At 38.7% G+C, this 20,008-nt stretch overlaps 2 protein-coding genes across 11 annotated transcripts in view; one reads left to right on the forward strand and one right to left on the reverse strand.

Annotated features, from left to right (window-relative positions):
- Window positions 1-17,116, forward strand: part of LOC132398116 (rho GTPase-activating protein 6-like) — a 165,086-nt gene extending 147,970 nt beyond the window's left edge. For 2 of the 3 annotated variants that reach the window (XM_059977113.1, XM_059977114.1), the window contains exons 11-12: window positions 3,864-4,117; window positions 11,583-17,116. In XM_059977113.1, coding sequence (XP_059833096.1) covers window positions 3,864-4,117; window positions 11,583-12,211 — 883 coding nt within the window. In that variant the 3' untranslated portion in view covers window positions 12,212-17,116. The remainder of the gene's footprint in view (window positions 1-3,863; window positions 4,118-11,582) is intronic. The other variant, XM_059977116.1, reaches the window with a different exon arrangement.
- LOC132398117 (uncharacterized) overlaps window positions 1-20,008 on the reverse strand; it is a 163,503-nt gene that overhangs the window by 97,827 nt on the left and 45,668 nt on the right. For 4 of the 8 annotated variants that reach the window (XR_009513551.1, XR_009513553.1, XR_009513550.1 and 1 more), the window contains exons 2-3: window positions 11,567-11,684; window positions 3,974-4,110 (exon numbers count right to left, since the gene is read on the reverse strand). The gene's annotated coding sequence lies outside the window, so the exon portion shown is untranslated. Of the gene's footprint in view, window positions 1-3,973; window positions 4,111-11,566; window positions 11,685-20,008 lie in introns of those variants that run through there. The other 4 variants (XR_009513554.1, XM_059977120.1, XM_059977118.1 and 1 more) reach the window with 2 other exon arrangements.

Genomic DNA, 20,008 nt, shown 5'->3' on the forward strand with positions numbered 1-20,008 from the left:
CTAGACCTGAAGTGCTCCCCAACATATACCTCCGTGACCTGACCTATTTCATTCCCTAACAGAAGATCCAACACTGCCCCTTCTCTAGTTGGTACCTCTATGTATTGCTGCAAAAAACTATCCTTCACACATTTTACAAACTCCAAACCATCCATCCCTTTTACAGAATGGGCTTCCCAGTCTATGTGTGGAAAATTAAAATCTCCCACAATCACAGCCCTGTGCTTACTACAAATATCTGCTATCTCCTTGCAAATTTGTTCCTCCAATTCTTGCTTCCCATTAGGTGGTCTATAACACACCCCTATAAGTGTTACTACACCTTTCCCATTCCTCAATTCCACCCAAATAGTCTCCCTAGATGAGCCCTCTAATCTATCCTGCCAGAGCACCACTGTAATATTTTCTCTGACAAGCAAAGCAACACCTCCCCCCTTGACCCTCCGATTCTATCACACCTGAAGCAACGAAATCCAGGAATATTTAGTTGCCAATCACACCCCTCCTGCAACCATGTTTCACTAATAGCTACAACATCATATTTCCAGGTATCAGTCCATGCTCTAGGCTCATCCACCTTTCTTACAATGCTTCTAGCATTAAAATAAATGCATTTAAGAAATTCTCCACTTCTTCCTTTCTGTTTAACTCTAACACTACAAAGAACTTTACTCTCTTTTTCTTCCTTCTCTCATACATCTGTTCCTACGCTCTGGTTCCCCTCCCCCCCCCCCCCCCCCCATATCCTGTTTAAATCCACTGGAGCCTCTCTAGCAAACTTACCTGCAAGAATTTGTGACCCCTCCAGTTCAGATGTAAACCATCTCACCAGAACAGGTCCTACCTTCCCTGGAAAACTGTACAATTATCTATAAATCTGAAGCCCTCTGTCCTGCATCCTCTCAGTTCTTGAGAGTGTGATTTCCCATGATGTTGGCACCAGAATAGTTTCTTTATTGCTTGAATTTCTCAAAATTCAGTTGCAATCCCAAATTTTCTCAGATCTGCTTTGAGAATGTCCTTACAATGTTACTTTTGACCTTCAAGTGTGCTTTGGCTTTAATTGAAATCAAACAGAGCTCTTGTTTGCAAATGCACCTATTGACCAGCCCAGGGTATTTAATAAACATGGTCACAAAACTGTTAGCTTTGGTTCAGGACTGGACCCTGGTACATGTACAGTGGTCTCTCCTTCTGATTCTGAAGATTTATTAAAGGCCATGCAAATGATAGTTCCAATCTCCTTTGATGATTTTGATATAGAGCCAATGTTTCATGGTTCAAGGCTGGATTTTATGATCATAGTTTTGTGCATAGAGAGAGATTGGGATTTAGAGGTCCTGACTATGACTATGTTCTCTGACTATGTTATATGGACTGTTAAAAACATGGTATGTTAGCTTCCTCTGGGCAGAACTTGCAGGCCCAATTCTGGATACTTTTGTTAGTATTTGCTACCTGAGAAAGAGAAGTAGATATTTTTCACAAGTGTCATGTTTTTAGTTTTGATACATCAATCTTCTCTGAGAGTATTGATAATGGCTGGGGTTACCTGCCTTGTAAAAACACTGCCCAGATGAAGGCAATGGCAAACCACTTCTGCAGAAAAATATGTCAAGAGTATATGGGTGTGGTCCTTAATGAGTGATTTACATCAGTATTTACCAAGGAGAAGGATATGGAGGATAAGGAGATCGGTATTGAGTATATCGACATGTCAGGGCACTTTGAGGTAAAATAGGAGGTAGTGTTGGGTGTCTTAAAGAGCATTAAGCAGTATAGGTCCCCAGAGCCTGATAGGATACATTCCAGATTATTGAGAAAGGCAAGAGAAGAGATTACTGGGCTAGGAGATTGCTAGGAGGTAGTGTTGGGTGTCTTAAAGAGCATTAAGCAGTATCAGTCCCCAGGGCCTGATAGGATATATTCCAGATTATTGAGAAAGGCAAGAGAAGAGATATTGCTGGACCAATATCTTCATGTCTTCTCTGGACACAGACAAGTTGCTAAAGTTGTTCCATTATTCAAGAAGGGAACAAGGAACAATTTTGAAAACTATAAACCAGTGAGTCTCACATCCATGGTAGGAATGTTATTGGAGAGAATTTTTAGGGATGGGGTTTATGTGTATTTGTAGAACCATGGCCTAATTAGGGAGAGCCAGCATGGCTTTGTATTGGACAAGTCATGTTTTACTAAATTGACTGAGTTTTTGATGAGATAATGAAGGTGATTGATAAAGGTAGAGGTCAGATGTTGTCTACATAGGTTTTACAGGGTCCCTCATGGGAGGGCCATCAAGAAGATTAAGATGCATGGGATCAATGATGAATTATCAGTTTGGATTCAGAACTGACTTGTCTTTAAAAGACAGGGGGTAATAGACAAAGGGACTTATCCTAGCTGGAAGTCTGTGATTAATGGTATTTCGCAGGGATCTGTACTGGGACCTCTCCTGTTTGTGATGTATATAAACAATCTGGATGAAAATCTAGATGGGTGGATTAGTAAGTCTGCAGAAAATATGAAGGTTGATGGTATTGTGGATAGCATAGAAGACTGGCAGAGAATACAACATGATATGGATCAGATGCAGGTATGGGCAAAGTAATGGCAGAAGGAGTTTAACTTGGAAATATGTGAAGTAGGTTAAATACAAAGAGACAGTACACAGTTAAAGGTGAGATCCGTAGAAGTGTTAATGAGCAGAAGGATATAGAGGTCTAAATTCATAGCTCCTTGAAAGTGGTTACACAGGTTGACAGGGTGGTTCAGAAGCCATATGACATGTTTGCCTTTATTCGTCGAGGCATCGAGTTCAAAGATCATGATTCGTGTGATATATGGAATCTCTTTATTGCTACTGAGGTTGGAGTTTCCATGGTCAACCCCCTGAAGATTTCAGGATAGGACTATACTCAGGACAGTGCATCCATTAAAACCCATTGGAAAGTGCACTTAGGAATACTCCAGAATAAGGTACTGAAAAACCACTTAAAGCATCATTAGCAAATGGTCCCTAGATAGCTCTCTGGCTGTAGTTTGGTTGCAGCACGTGGTAGATCTCAATTACCATCCTCTTGCTGAAGTGATATCCCCTCACATATTACTCTGTGCAGATGAGAACTGCTTGCAGAATAAATGTGGGCAGTTGGTCAAGGTATCCTACTGCCTCTTCCACCAGGGCACCCTCTTCCACAGGTCCGTTCATACCCCACACTCTCACGTTGAGGGCCTGTGGCCACCAACACAATTATGTTTGACAGGATAGGTAAGGGATATGGCTGCTGGTATAATCTGAACCTTGTCCATTTTTTAAGGCTTTCACCCTTAATTGATATTTGCAGTTTCCACAATTCTCTCTAATTAGTAGTTTTTCTTCCAGGTAAACACCTGCGAAAAAAAACATGGTGGCTATCTTTTAGCTCGATCATCTCAGTCTAATTTGGAGGGAAATCAACACTGCATGAGGAGTAAAGAGTCTGTCTTGTGCCGTACGAGTTACATGTACTGGCCACTTTTTGAGCAGGAATAGGTCTCAGTGAAAACATGTGCACATGATTTGTTCAGCAAATTGGAAGCAATCACCATCAGTGGCACAAAAAAAAACTCAGTGCAGAGCCAAACTTGTAGCATAAATCTTTCTATGGTGTTTCATTCTGTTCTGATTCCTTATAACTTGGATAAATATAGAGCAATAGGTATAACATTATGCTGCTACAGAAGGAAACCAAGATACTGGCATGCAGACTTCTGAAACCAATTAAACTGGGTATAAACGAGACATGTTTGCTTTTTGTCATAGATTGGGCAACTGGACATGATTTTTTTTCAAATAATGCTACATTCCTCAATTTATACAGGGATTTAGATCAAGGAAATGAAGCATTTGTGATGGCAGAGCATCCCTGTGCAAAATCTGCATGTGGCCTCTGCTCCCAGAGCAGCGATACCACACCAATGAATATCTTACCCAGCTTCTGTGAAAGTCTCTCCCTGCAGGATCAGAGGAAGAAGTGTTCGGATTCTGAGTTGTATAAAGTACCAGGAGCACTGGCATTCATTAAACATGCACATCCCGTTGATGGAAAGGTCTTTTCTCCCCGATTGCTAAAAAGTAAGCGATCTGTTTGAGTTGTAATAGAAATTATTCATGAAAATAAATTTAAATCTGCAATTGAAAAAGCATTAGATTTACAGAAAAGTGCACACCACCACCCTGAACTTGGCTCATTTTCTTGGATTAGTTTTAATTAACAGTTTCCCTTTACTAACATAAAAACAGTAATGCTTTGCTATAGAGAATCTAGTGCACACTTTAAAAGGTGATTATCCAGATAGGCAGTGTAAATGAGCTTTTTAAATGGTTTCATTCAGGCATGGGGAAGGCCTGCTAGGAGAGAGTATTGATTTTTGCAGGCTGCTCCTGTTAGTGGGCCAGCGTGTATCATTACCCCTCTTTCCGTTTTGCTGGAAATGCTTCAGTGAGAGGATCCTCCCACCCATTTTGAGGTTCAAGCTCTTCATTCCATTCAACAGATTTCCACTGTCCTCCATCCCCATAGTCACCATTCATGACCAGAACCTTCATTTATTTTCTCTGCCAATTGCTTTACTTTGTGGCTCTGTCACATTTGTCCTATTTCCGAGCCCAAGTTACCTTTTCCACGTTCTTCATCTTGAAAAGTTTCATTGATTTGGACTTGCAGAACATCCATAAGCTTCTTCGCATTCACATGCTGACATTCCATTTGCTATCTCCCTTTTCCAATCTCAGATACTCTGGTTCCACATTTCCTTGCGCAGCCAGAGTTCTCACCACCATCTAACTATTCCACGGACACATGGACACACACCAAATGTCGAATTTCTAATGGCCCTCGGGCAAAACCTTCACTTCCATTCTTAAGATCTGAAAATAATTTTCCTCTAACACTACCAAAAGTGAGAGTCAATATCTTTAAATGCCATGCTCACTTCACCTTGCTCGCAAGCTTTGGAACATTCTCCTAATACTCTAAGAACCCACCATCACTACTTGCATTACTCCTTGCATCTCCGGTCTAAGACTGCTAGTGCACAATCTATGCACATTATGCTTGAATTTTCATTCTCTGTGCCTTACATTATATAATCCTCTTTTCAGACAACTTTACACAGTACTATTGCTTCATAATAACTAATGTTTCACTGTACTATTAATTAAGGATATATTTTCCAATATAAGAAATAAGATTCTTCTATTATTTGAATATCCTGTGGGGCCATACAGAATATCATGCAATGACATGATGATTTGCTATCTAAAGAAGCACAGCTTTCATTGCTTAACATTAAGAATGTAAGTAACATAAACAACATGATATTTGCTATCTAGTTTATTTCCTTCTTCCTATTGATTCGGCTGTTAAAGTATTTATTGAGCTACAACATGAACTAGGCCCTTACACAAACAAGAGAAAATTTGCAGATGCTAGAAATCCAAGCAACATACACAAAATGCTGGAGGCATCTGGTGAAAACCCATGTATTCCACGGGAACAGATAGATGATGTTGGAAATTAACTCCAAACTCCAGCACCCGGAGCTGTTGTGCTAACTGCTACACTCCCATGGCTACCCCAATGGTAAATTTAAAAATCATAAAAAAAGATTACTGATATTTGTAACTGATGCATCTCCACACCGAGTGCTAAAAAAGTTTGGAATTCTGAGTGTTTATTCAATCAAGAATTTTCAACGATTGTCTATTTTTAATAAATCCTGTTTGATCCATATGTATTAATTTTTGTAAATATTTAGATAATCTACTAAATAAAATTTTTGCTATTTTTTTATAATCTGATTTCAACAAAGAAATAGGCCAATATGATGCTGGTTTTAAAGGATTTCTATCTTTTTTTGGCAATACTATTAAAATCGCTGTCGGAAAAGATTCTGGAAGTTTATGTGTTCTTTCTGTTTGACTTATTAACTCCATAAAAGGAGAAATTAGTAAATCTTTAAACTTTTAGATAATGTAACTGGGTTACTTAGTATAATTCATTTGGCACAAAAGAGGAAGGAAATGAGTGTGGCAGTAGCTTTGGATGCAGAAAAAGCGTTTGATAGATAGGAAAAATATGGGGTTTTTTATATGGGTTTATACTTTTTATAAACTGGATTAAAACCTTAAATACTAACCCAACGCTAAAGTAGTGACAAATGGCCAAATTTCAACACCATTTCAGTTAAAAAGATCAACCAGACCAGGTTGTCCATTATCACATGCTTTATTTGTATTGGCGATAGAACTATTAGCTGAATTAATTAGAACTGATTCAGATATTAAGGGTTTTAGAGTTAAGCGGGAGGAATATAAGATTAATTTATTTGCTGATGATGTTTTGATCTATTTAACAAACCCATTGCATTCGTTGCGTAAATTATCTTCTAGTCTGGAAGAATATGGGAAAGTATCAGGGTATAAAATAAACTGGGATAAAAGTGAAATTTTACCCCTTACTAAAGGAGACTATTGTCAATGTCAATTAGCAACTCAATTTAGATGGCAGATAAATGGTATAAAGTACTTAGATATAAGAGTTGATAATGATATAAAGAATTTATATAAATTAAATTATTTATCACTATTGAAAAATTTAATTGTATTATTGATTAACTGATTATTTATGATGTTTTTTGCCGATATTACCAATTTAACTTCAAGCCTAGTGTATTTATAACCTATTCAATATTATGTTATGTTATTTTTTATATATGAAACTTAATAAAAAGATTGAAAAAGAAAGAAAAAAATTCAAGAGAATCTTGGTAAATGGATGAGGTTACCAATAACATTAGTTGGTAGAATTATTGCTATAAAAATGAACATCTTTCCTAGATTACAGTATCTATTTCAAACACTACCAATACAATTACCACAAAAGTTTTTTCAAGAGTTAAATAAATGTGTGAGGAAATGTCAAGAATATCGTTGGAAAAATTGACATGGAAATTTGACTTAGGAGGGTTACAACTTCCAAATTTTAAGAATTATTAAAAAGCAAATCAACTTAGATTTATTTCTTTTTTTTTTGATGAAGAAAAACCAGCGTGGATTAGAATAGAATTAGATAAAATAGGAGAAAATACATCGGAAGATTTTATATATAAATGGGAATTTAAATGGATATGGGAAAAGAAAGAAATTCCTATATTAAAACGTTTGATTGATTTATGGAATAAGATAAATGTTGATGATGAAATAAAGAAATCTTTATTAGCAAGGCGACCTGATTCAAAATAGACTTATTCCTTTTACAATGGATAATCAACTTTTATATAATTGGTACCAAAAAGGGATTAGTTGTATAGGAGACTGTTTTAAAGGAGGTATATTGATGTCACTTGAACAATTAAAGAGTAAATATAAAATATCAAATAACACTTTGTTTTTGTTATTTTCAATTAAGGGCTTACTTAAGAGATAAGCTGGGTCAAACAATGTTATTGCCGAAACCTAATGAAATTGAAACTTCAATTCCAAAAGGAAAAACTCTAAAAATTACTTATTTTATGTATAATCTGATTCAAAAACAGACACTTAAACAAGAAATCCAGAAGTCAAGGCAAAAATGGGAAACAGATTTGAATATTAATATTGATGAAACAAGTTGGTCAAGACTATGAAAATTGAATAAAAAAATATAAACAAAGAATTTTCAACAAAATGTGGCAAATATCCAGTAAACAAAGATCAATGCACATTTTTCGCCAATATTATTAAAATTACGGTGATGTTACAACCCTGGTTCTCACCAAATCCTAGAAAATCTTTGTCCTGCAATTTGGACTGCACATTCAGAACTGGAAGAGTTTGAATATTTCCTGCTGGAATAAATAACTTATCAGACAAAAAATGTGGAAAAAGCTGTGTTCTGTAACATCCTGGGATAGGTATCTGACCTCCCACAAATGCATACTGTCACCATGCTGTTCCTCTGCCTTCAACATTCACAGGAAAGAATCAGACCCTGTAGACTGGCTGGGCAAAAGTGGGAAAGTCCATTCTATCTCAATAGCAGGAGATATCATGCACTTTCAGAGCACAATCTTATGTAGTATGGAGGGAAAATAGAAAGAAATCTTTGAGACATGGAGCAAAGAATACAATCCCTTTTATTCTGCCTCCACAATAATTGCACCTATGGCAGGAAATAATATGATTCAATGTGTAACATTATGTACAGTAAATGCATTTTTTTGTGTTTTGTGGTCCAGTTGTCAAGACAACACTTTCAAAGAAAGCTGCCACTAGAGATACAGTAATCTCTGAGGTTGTCATGTGTCATTCCATCTGAGATGTGGTCTTGTTAGCTAAATATACTGTTGCGTCAAATAATTCTCAGAAAATAAATTATAATAATGAAAGTATAACCTTTAGCAAGTATTTTACACATTTTCCAGAGGGAAATTTTGATATATTTTAGAAGAAGTTGCAATATAATTTCTAAAATATATTTAAGTGATGGAACTCCAATAAATACTGAATATATAAAATGAGTTTCTTTTGTCCAGGAGGATTTCTAACACTAATTATAGCTTGATATTCCAGTAAAAAAAATATTTTGATTTTATTGAACAGTGTGCAACAGTTTCAAGCTGCTTATTGTCTCATAGATACCAGAATTCTTTATCAATTCAGATGATTTCTCATGATTGTGTGGGGGAAAAAAGGCAGAAAAACAATGAACCTTGCAGAGGAACAGAAAGTCATTGAGATCTCCCTAAACAATGCAGTTATAAAACAAAAGCTCAAAATTACTGACAGATAACGATCGTGAACACAATTAGTTTCATTGTCATTACAAAGCAAAAGTCAGGCTGAAATTGTATTCCCACATACCAGTATCCCTTTCTATTTTAAATCACTCTCCCCCAGAATGTTCCCTTTGGTTACCCAGTTCAGAGTTTTACACAAACATAGATTTCTTCTTATCTATCAGGTTAGTGGCATCTGAAAGCACTTTCAGATATCCTGAGAAATTATTTCTTTCTATGTTCAATATCCATACGTACATTCAACTTATTCTTCCATCACCTTCTTGACTACTTCACTGCTTTTCTCTCATAAGATTGCTTTCCTGTTATACATTGATGGATATTCAAACTTCTGCTATCAAAATTGAAGGTTATTGGTATTAGATTTGTGTCAGATAATGAGGAAATCAATGACATACCACCATAGCAGTGACATTGCATATTCCATGCCTTTTTGATGTGATTCTGTACCTAACAGCAATGCAGAATTCTGTTGCCATCTGAAATTCACCAGTACAAGGAAAAGGACCCTCATCACCTGCTGAATACAACTAAACCAAAAAATACCATTCTGCCAGCTTTAACCACAAAGCATGAATAGATCAAGGGCCAGACCTGTCTTGTTCAGAAAGTCTTGCATCAAGTTTATCAAATAGTTATGAAGAAGGCAGTATTTCAAAGGTATTCTCAGCCTACAGTGAAAGTCCGATGCATAACTTACACTAAATACATTATATGATACCTGATGAGTCCCGGTATGCTGCCACAATCATTCCCCATGTATGCTGATGTCATTGAGCACCCTACTGTATATCTACTATATATATATGTTCCCATTCAATAAATTAATCAGTGCTCCACTTCTACAATTCAGTTCTGTTGACTTTAGCTAAACTGAATTTTGGAAGTCAAAGACATTGTATGTACAACTGAGGACATCAAGTTTGGCAGTTGGTGTGCAGCTTCAACCAATTGCTTCACAGGAGTCCCGTGGGCATTTGCTTGGCGAGGGAGAGGTCTTAAACAGGAAGTATTTGCATGCAATTCTCTAGTAGCTTACTGGTACTGCCAGCTGTGGGGAGACCTTAATCTCCTGTCAAAAGAGGCACTCCCACTCAATCCATCTTTGCAATAAGGTCTGCAATGCATAACAATTAAACTTAGCTTCTAGCATTCTGTTGCTCCCCAGTAGTAGACTTTCTATATTTTGTCATTTTACAAAATAAAACTACTATTAAATTTTCTTACTGATTTACAACTAATTATTGTTTGTGTTTCTTCCTTTTCGATGGCTCCCTCACAGTAAAATTATTGTAGGCCAGAAACTGAAAACAGTAAAAAAGTTGTTTGGAATCCAACAATCCTTATCCTAATTTCCCTGCTGGATTTATTACTATTTTGCATTTATGTTTCCTTATTTATAGTACCATTCACAAGTGGAAATATTTGTACTCCCAAAAGACAGCAAAAACAACAAATTAGTGACCTCCATCAGGTCATCAGCGTTCATTCCAACAGATACACTTGATTACTGCTACTTAACTCTGTAATTGATCATTTTCTGGACCTATCATAATTTAATACATTATCAATCAGCAACTGTTTTAGCAGAGTAAATAGGAGAGGATGTTTCCGAATCTAAAGATAAGGAATCATTGCTTAAAATAAAGAATTTCCTATTTAAGATAGAGGTGATGTATTTTTTTTTCTCTTTCAAAGGGTTGTAAATCTTTGGAATGTTTCTCTTCCAAAGGAGACAGCAGCATAGTTTTGGAAATTTGTTAAGGCAAATATAGATTGACTCTTGATACCTGAGGGTTTGAAAGGCTACTGTGTGTAGACATGAATGCAGAGTTACAATTGAATCAGGCATGCACAACAGGCTTGAAGGGTTAAGTGGATTACTCTAGCTCCAAACTCATAAATAATTGCAGCATATAAGATCATAAAACTATCAGATTCATGAACAGAATTTGACCTTTCAGCCCATCAAGTCTGCTCCTCAATTACATCATGGCTGGTTTATTAACCCTCTCTACTCTATTCTCCTGCCTATTCCTTGTGACCTTTGATGCACTGTCTAATCAAGAGCCTATCAACATCCACTTTAAATATACTCAGTGACTTGGCCTCCACAGCTGACTATGGCTGTGAATTCCACAAGTTCACTGCCTTCTGGCTAAAGAAATTCCTCCTCATCTCCATTCTGAAGCTGTGCCCTCTCGTCCTAGTCTCACCCACAATAAATGTCCTCCCCACTTCCACTCTATCCAGACCTTTCAATATTCAGTAGGTTTCAAGGAGATCCCCCCTCATTTTACTAAACTCCAGCAAGTTCAGGCCCAGAGCATTAAAAACTGTCTATATGATAACCCTTCAATTCCTGGAATCCTTTTTGTGAATCTTCTCAGGACTCTCTCCAAAGCCAGCACATCTTTTCTTAGATAAAGGACCCAAAACTGCTCACAATATTCCAAATGTGGTCCGACCAATGTCTTGTAAAGTCTCAGTATTACATCTTTGCTGTTATATTATATGTTGCCAGCCCTATCTGGTGGTGAAAAATTAGTATTACAATTACTAACATACCGTGTTTATATGAAGGAAAATCTACAATTATACACTCTGTGTGACAAGGGTAATATGAGAACTAATGAGAAAAGACTACTGAGAGATCCTTGGTTTAGTGAGGATAATTCTCATTGCTTTAGAGTAAAAGGATTTTGCTCCCCTTCAATTCAGCAAGCAGGAAATTATTAATTACCTCTTAATTATTTTAGATCCCTGTGAAGAGTCCAGTGAGAGAAGACCCTTCAGTCAGCGAAGAGCATCCCATTCATATGAAAACCTGACATCAGTTCATTCACAACCAATGGCAGCATCTGTGAAGAAAGCAGAGAGCACAGCATTAATATCGACAAGCAAACCTCCACACATATCATCGGTTCCCGACTGCCAACTCGAGCACCACAACAATCATAAGCTTTCAAGTCTGAACTGCATGCGATTATTTGCGAGCAGCACTGAGGAGCTGATGAGCTCAAAAGGTGCAGCTAAACTAAGAAGAGTACGTTCAGATCTTTCTACAAAATATAAAAGTCACATGATACAACCATATGCTGCTAGGATGGACAGAGACTCCAAGAACTTCAGTAAAGCAGCCAGTTCAGCTGACATTGAACGTTTGAGGAGCAAGCAAATGATTGAATCTAGCTTCATTCCTCAGGTGTCTGAAGGGTGTGCAGTACTGCCAAATGAAGCATGCCGAGGGGGAACGGAAGCTAAAGTGTGGGTGAAGAGGGACACCGGGGATGAGTCGCCAAGCAAAGGTCTGAGAAACCAACAGCTGCAACACCTTAACTTCAGAAGTGATCAGAAAAAAGATTCCCTTCGTGAAACTGCTGTATAGTTTTGGAAAAGACTATTTCCTGGATCATTTGAAAAGGAGCAACTATGGAGAATGCTGGAAATATTCAGCATGACAGGCAGCAAATGTGGGGAGAATGACTAAAATTGCAGGCCCATGACACTTCCTTACAATAGGATGTTACTTCAATATATGTAGGAGCAATTTTAAATTTGTTATGTCTTGTTAATTGTTAATATACATTATGCATTCCATAAACTGCAATACTGTGTTAACTGATCTCCATTTGACCTATTACATGACTTCTAATGAATTAATTCATCACAAACTCTCCTGATGGATATTTAAATAATATTTGCTATTCCACTGGCAGTTGCCTCTCTGTGCAGAAGCCTAACTTCAGCAGAACGTTAATGTTATATCTCATGTGCATTAACACTTTATTTAAAGGAAGTGCATATCATTTTCAGTGCATCATGTGTCACAGCTTTGAATTGCAGACATTTAAAGTAATGCCCAGGATGTTTGGGATTGGAGGAAAGTGAACATCTAAATTAATGAAAGGTAGCCCAGCTGTTTCCACTGCTGTAACAATCTGTTTCATTGTGGCCTCCAATTCATTTACTTATTTCAGTCTCACAAGGAAAATTTTCCAAGAACTTTTCAACTCATTGAGGTAAGCAAGGAAAAATGAAATATTTGCTTGCCTTTGAACTATTATATCAAATTTAAAAACTTCTTTAGTGTTTGTAAATAACATAGTGCTTTGTGTGCACTGACTAGTTCAGTGGTGTGGACTGGGAACATTCTGTTACTGAAGGCCTGGGACTTGAGAACAAGAGATTAGAAGTAGAAGTGGAAGACTTAGGTTTGAAAGTGCTCGAGATTTGAAAATGAGTGGAGGCCCAAGACAGGGAGCAAAATCTAGTTGGAAAGGAACAAGTATTCATAGACCAGTTTGTTGGATGTAACATTGTAGGAAAGTAAGCATTTGATTGGCAGATCTATCTTCCCAGTCTCTTCTATATGGCCAAGAGATTTAAATTAGTGAACATTAGTACAACTAGGGAATACGTGTTTAGTTAGTTTGAATTAAATTTATTTACATGTACCAAATTAGTTAAATAGAACAGATGGATGATAGGCAATATATTGAAGGTGTGACATGTGAGAATTAGTGGACTCCAGCGCTTCACAGTAGCCATATCTGTAGCATATGGTGGCTGCTCGAGGAACTTTGGATCAAAATTGGAGTCCAAGCTTCAGACACTGATGCATCCAGAATGAGGATAGTTACCTGGACATGGTGTTTTGCAAGGCAGCATACCCCTTCGATTCATACTCTCATATTTAATCAGAGGTCAGGGTCAGGATGATATGACTACAAGAGAGGAATGTGGAAGAATCTCAGTGGACGTTCATCCCTTATCCTTGTCTGACAGGTACAAGGTTTTTGTTCTCTGGTTGGTAGAATATGGAGACTGCAAGGAAGATCTGCAAACTGTCCAAAGCAGTATGACACAAGGGTCATTAAAGTTACAGGATGAAAGAGAAATGTACCGGTAACAGAGGATAGCACAGTTAGAGGAACAAACTCTGTAGTAGGGCTAGAGCATCCCAAGTCTGTGTTGCCTGCATATTGCCAGGGTTAAGAGTCTCTCTTCTGGGCTATAAAGGCATTGACGGAGTTTTGAAGTAAAGGCGGTGCAGGAATGGTTCAAGTGACAGTGAATTTAATAAGCCAAACGATATGAGAGAAAAGTGATAGGGTAGTAAAGATGAAAACCAAATATAGGAAAGGGTAGGAAATATAAGAACATGTGTATGACATTTATCCAAAGTAAGTGTAATAACTCAGAGCTTGTGGATTTTTATATGAATGGATATACAATTTATGGATGGGACATATGTAACAAATGAGTTGGATCTTGTACGGAGACGTGGTTTGCACCATAACTAGAAAAAGCAACTCAATGTTACAAAACAAAATGGGTACAAAGGGAAAGGAGAAGGGGTGGAGTGGTTAATAAAGGAAAATATCAGTGCTGCGGAGAGCAGTCATATCGATGCAGTGGTTGATGATGTGGAGTCAGCCTGAGTGAGAAAGGAGCAGCAGAAGGAAAAAAGACACTTACAGACAATAGGCCTCCAAATTGTGGCATCCTGATAAGACAAAGCTACACTAGGGATTTAGGCAGATGGATACTTGAAAAGTAAGGGTATCAAATGTGAATGGGCTTAAGAGAGAAAATGTATTATTGTAGTGGACCAAAATGCCTAATTCTGAGTGCATGTCTTATGGTTGCAATATCCTCAGCTTAAGTAGGGTTAATTGTAAAAGTATAAAGGTAGACCTGCCTAGAATGGAGTGGGAAAATAGACTACAGGAAAGGTTTTTAGATCAGCAGTTTTTATATAACCAAACACCTACTTCATAATGCTCATAAGAAATTTCTGCCAATCAGAAAGAGGGACTCAATAAAGCGAAGCAAATCTTGAAGCAAAGGTGGTTATGGAAATGCTGAATCATTTCTAAGAGCATGTAAAGTAGGAAAAGCAAGTGATAGACAGGAACACTGGTAATTTCTACGGAACTAGCAGGGAGATACCAGAAAACCAGGAACTTAGAGAAAATCGGTCAGAAGAAAAAGAAGGGCACCAGAGTAGCGTAGCATTTAGCGTGACACTGTTACAGCCGGAGTTCAATTCTGGCGCTAACCTGAAAGGAGTCTGCACATCCTCCCCATGGAATACGTGAGTTTTCTCCGGATGCTCCAGTTTCCTCCCACAATCCAAAGATATGTTGGGTAGGTTAATTGGTCAATGTAAATTGCCCCATGATCAGATGAGGGTTAATCGGGTTTGTCAGGGGTTGCTGGGGCACATTGGATTGAAGAGCCAGAAGGGCCAACACCATGTTGTATCACTAAAGAAATAAAGAACTATTAAATGGCAGAGCAGGATTGCTAGGCCAGTTGGAGATGAAAAAATCTACAGATGGTAGAATCTAAAGCAACACACAAAGTGCTGGAGGAACTCAGCTGGTCAGAAAGCATTTATGGAGGGAAAAGGACAGTGATATTTTGGGTCCAGATCCTTCATCTCAATATTGATCTTATAGTTCCAAGATGCTAAAAGTGTCACCATTCAAAGTATCGATGGATCGGTGATTCATTTCCCTGACTCAATGAATTCTTCCAGCTGTCCATGCATGGATGAGCCAGATGGACTTCTCCTGCTCTTATTTACACAAGAGGTACTGCAGATGCTGGAAATCTAGAGCAATGTAAACAATGTGCTGGAGGACCTCAGTAGGTCAGACAGCATCTGTGGATGGGAAAAAACAGTTGACATTTCAGGCCGAGACCTTCTTTAGCAAGGGGGAAGATGCCAGAATGAAAAAGGTGGGTGGAGGGGAAGTAGGCTAGCTGGAAGATGATAGGTAAAGCCAGGTGGGTGGAAAAGGTCAGGGGCTGGAGAAGAAGGAATGTGATAGGAGAAGATATTGGACCACAGGAGAAAGGGGAGGAGGAGGAGACCCAGGGGGAGAAGTAATAGGCGGGTGAGAAGAGGTAAAAGTCAGAGTGAGGAATAGAGGAAGGAGGGGGTAATTAGTTTACTGGAAGAAGAAATCAATATTCATACCATCAGCTTGGAGGCTACCGAGATGGAATATATGGTGTTGCTCCTCCACCCTGAGGGTGGTCTCATCTTGGCATGAGTGGAGGCCATGGACCGACTGTCTAAATGTGAATCAGAATCCTGCTCTTTTTTTTTTTGAATGACTTTTGAAATGAGGGTCTTTTTTTGTTATTCCTGGTATTGACACTATCTATGAAATTGTGAACTACAACCCTGACTTTTCAGTTCTATCCTGCTGATTTAAATTCAAAACACAATAATCAGATGGGAACCTTCCAATTTGCTTGATTGTAATGGGATCACAGAACATTTGATAACTGCAAGTCTTCTTCATAATTGAATCTAAAGCCAGCTCAGATCACCTAGACATTCCTCTAATGTGCTCTATCTCCAGTTACGCTGCATGGAGATTAATAATTCCTTTTCAAACAAATATGATTTTACTACATGTAATGTGCTTCAAAGTCATGTTTATCTGCCTCTTGTTATTGCAACTTCACTTGTATTTTAAACATAAGGAACATAGTAACTCGATTGTTGTAGAAGGTAGACTGTGATTTTCAAATTATCCATTTGCTTCACTCTGCCATAATATCAATGGCAGGGCCCCATGATCCAATGTCTTGTGCATGACAGGCCAGTACCTGTGCTTAAAGTGAAGCGTTGATGATGCCATCTAAGTCAATGAATGTGGCCCTGACTACATCAGCTTCATAGCTTTATTAAGGAGCTGGAGAGGCAGTAAGAATGCACACAGTTCTTTAAAAAGGTAGACAAATGCATGAGGAGGGCAAGTATGTGCAGGACTGCAGAGAAAAGGCAGTGGAATGGGAGCAGTGCAATTGGCCAAGGAGCCAGTTCAACCAAAATAGGCTGAAAGGTACCCATCTATGTTGGGAAATTTTATGATTTAATGCATGAAAAATCAAAAGTCCGAGTCCCAGGAAGGTAGCCCAATTAAACTTTAGAGCATCTCAGTTTAAAGCCTTTTATTCCAAGCAGCTGCAATCAGATAGGGCTTTCAGGCAGCTTAAGGTATATACCTCTTTTAAGAAATTGTTTAGGAAGGTTAGGTGTGTTTGCTTCAGATTTCATCACATACCAGCCCAATCTCCAGCCTCTCCCAACACTTCCCATCTTAGGCTTCTTTTGTGAGTAAATACAATGACTTTATTGCCTGCTGATGTTGAGACACAAGGAGTAAGTTATTCCTTGTATGCTGACTGGCAAAACAGACCTGTGATCGTTGTCTCCTACTGCTGTGTTGCATCTGAAAGAGCTATTTAAAACCAATAAACTACTTCATCCAGAAAACAGCCTGATGTTTTGTTTCTTCAACAGAAAACTGTCATTGTTGTGTGATAGCTCTCAAATCTCATCTGCTGGTGAACACTATTGCATTTTTCAAATTTCCATTTTTTCTTGACTATTTAGTCTCTGTCTCTTGTGTTTAACTAACTTCTTCATATCTGCTCAGCTAAGTAGAGATGACAGGCAGGATAGTACAATGCTCCGCTAGCGGGATGTGAGAAGGCAAGGAGACCTTCAGTGTCCCTGATGACTACACCTGTGAGAAGTGCATCCAGCTGCAGCTTCTAACAAACCGTGTGAAAGAGATGGGATTCAAACTGGATGAATGCTGGATCATTCAGGAGGCTGAAGGGGTGATAGATAGGACATACAGAGAGGTAGTTACACCCAACGTGCAGGACACAGGAAACTGTGTGACAGTTAGGAAAGGGAAAGGGGTCAAGGAGCCAATACAGAGTATCCCTGTGGCTACCCACTCAGCAACAGATATATCACTTTGGCTGCTGTTGGGGAGGGATGGCCTATCAGAAGAAAGTCACAGTGGTCAGGTCTCTGGCACTAAGTCTGTCTCTGTGACTCAGATGGGAAGGGGGAAGAAGAGGCACGCTGTGGTAATAGTGGATTCATTAGTTAGGGGAATGGATAGAAGGTTCTGTGGGTCAGAACAAGATTTCAGGATGGAATGTTGCCTCCCGGGTGCCACGGTCCAGGATATCTCGGATGGAGTCCTCAGCATTCTGAAGTCAGAAGTCATGATCCATGTAGGTACCAATGACATGGATAGGATGAGTGATGAAGTTCTGCATAGGGAGTTCAGGGAGTTAGGTGCTAACAAAGGGCAGGACCTCCAGGGCTGTGATCTCAGGATTGCTACCTATACCACATGTTAGTAAGTCTAGAACGAGGAAGATTATACAGTTTAATACATGGCTAAGGAGATGGTATAGAAGGGAGGGTGTAAGATTTTTAAATCAAGGTGGGAATTCTACAGAAAGGACAATTTGCACCTAAACTAGAGGGAGACTAATTTCCTAGCGGGAAGTATTGATAATGCCGCATGGTGGGATAAAACTAGAGTTGGAGAGAAAAGGGAACTAGAGTGCCAGAACAGTTAGTAGAGAGGTTATGGAGGCAGATGCTGGTAAGACCTCACACAGGGTTAGGAATCAAAAGGTTAAACATGGTGTGACAAAATCGGAAAGGTTGAATGCAGGACTGATGATGTTGTATCTGAATGCACCCAGGATACGGAGTAACGTAGATGAACTTGCAGCACAGTTGCAAATTAGCAAGTATGAACTTGTAGGCACCACTAAATCGTGGCTGAAAGATTATAGCCGGGAGCTTAATGTCCAAGGATACACACTTGAAAGGGTAGGCAGGAAGGCAGAAAGGGTGGCATTGCTGTGTTGGTAAAAAACTAAATTGAGTCAATAGAAAGAGGTGACATAGGGTTTGAAAATGTTAATCATTGTGGGTAGAACTAAGGAACTGCAAGGGTTAAAAAAAAGCCCTGATGGGAGTTGTCTACAGACCCCCAAACAGTAGTAAGAACGTGGCCTACAAATTACAATAGGAGATAAAAAAATGCATGCCCAGGGGGCAATGTCACTATAGTCATGGAGGACTTCAATATGCAGGTAGATTGAGAAAATCAGATTGGTGCTGGATTACAGGAGAGGGAATTTCCAGAGTGCTGATGAGGTGGCTTTTTAGAGCAGATCATGGTTGAGTCCTCTAGGGGATCAGCTATTCTGGAATGGGTGATGTCCAATGAACCAGAAGTGATTAGAGAACTTAAGGTAAAAGAACCCTTCAGGCAAAGTGATCATAATATGATTGAATTCACGCTGAAATTTCAGAAGGCAAAGTCAGATGTATCGGTATTACTAAAAAGTCATTAAGATAATGAATGTGAAAGTAAACTAGCTATTAATGTTAAAGAGCTTATCAAAAGTTTCTTCAGATACATTAAGTGTAAAAGAGAGGTGAGAATGGTTATTCGATCATTGAAAATGATGTTGGAGAGGAAGTAATGGGGGACAATGAAATAGCAGATGAACTGTACTTTCCATCAGTCTTCACTACAGAAGACCCTGGTAGTATGGTGAAAATTCCAGGTGCCAGAGGGCATGAAGTGTGTGAAGCTACCATAACTAGAGAGGTGGTTCCTGGGAAACTGAAAGGTCTGAAGGTAGATGAGTCAGCTGCACCAGATGGTGTATACCTCAAAGTTCTGAAAGAGGTGGCTGAAGAGATCATGGAAGCATTAGTAATAATCTTTCAAAAATCCCTAGATTCTGGAATGGTTCCAGAACACAAGAAAATTGAAAATGTTACTCCACTCTTCAAGAAAGGAGCGAGGCAGAAGAAAGGAAACTATAGGCCTGTTAGTCTGACTTCAGTGGTTGGGAAGATGCTGGAGATGATTATTATGTTTGAGGTCTGAGGGTACTTGGAGGTGTGTGATAAAATAGGCCATAGTCAGGATGGTTTTCTGAAGGGAATATTTTGCCTGACAAATCTGTTGGAATTCATTCAAGAAATAGCAAGCAGCATAGACAAAGGAGAATCAGTTGCTGTTATGTACTTGCATTTTCAGGCCTTTGACAAGCTGCCACACATGAGGCTGTTTAACAAGGCTGTTTAACTTACTGGATTACAGGAAAGATTCCAGCATGGATAAAGCAGTGGCTGATTAGCAAGAGGCAAAGGGGGGGGGGAGGGAAGGGATCCTTTTCTGACTGGCTGCTGGTGATTAGTGGTGTTCAATAGGGGTCTGTTTCGGACCAATTTTTTTTATAATGATTTGGATGATGGAACCGATGGCTTTGTTGCAAAGTTTGCAGATGATATGAAGTTAGGTGGAGGAGCAGGTAGTTTTGA

This window comes from Hypanus sabinus, chromosome 8 (assembly GCF_030144855.1).
Source record: "Hypanus sabinus isolate sHypSab1 chromosome 8, sHypSab1.hap1, whole genome shotgun sequence".
NCBI lineage: Eukaryota > Metazoa > Chordata > Chondrichthyes > Myliobatiformes > Dasyatidae > Hypanus > Hypanus sabinus.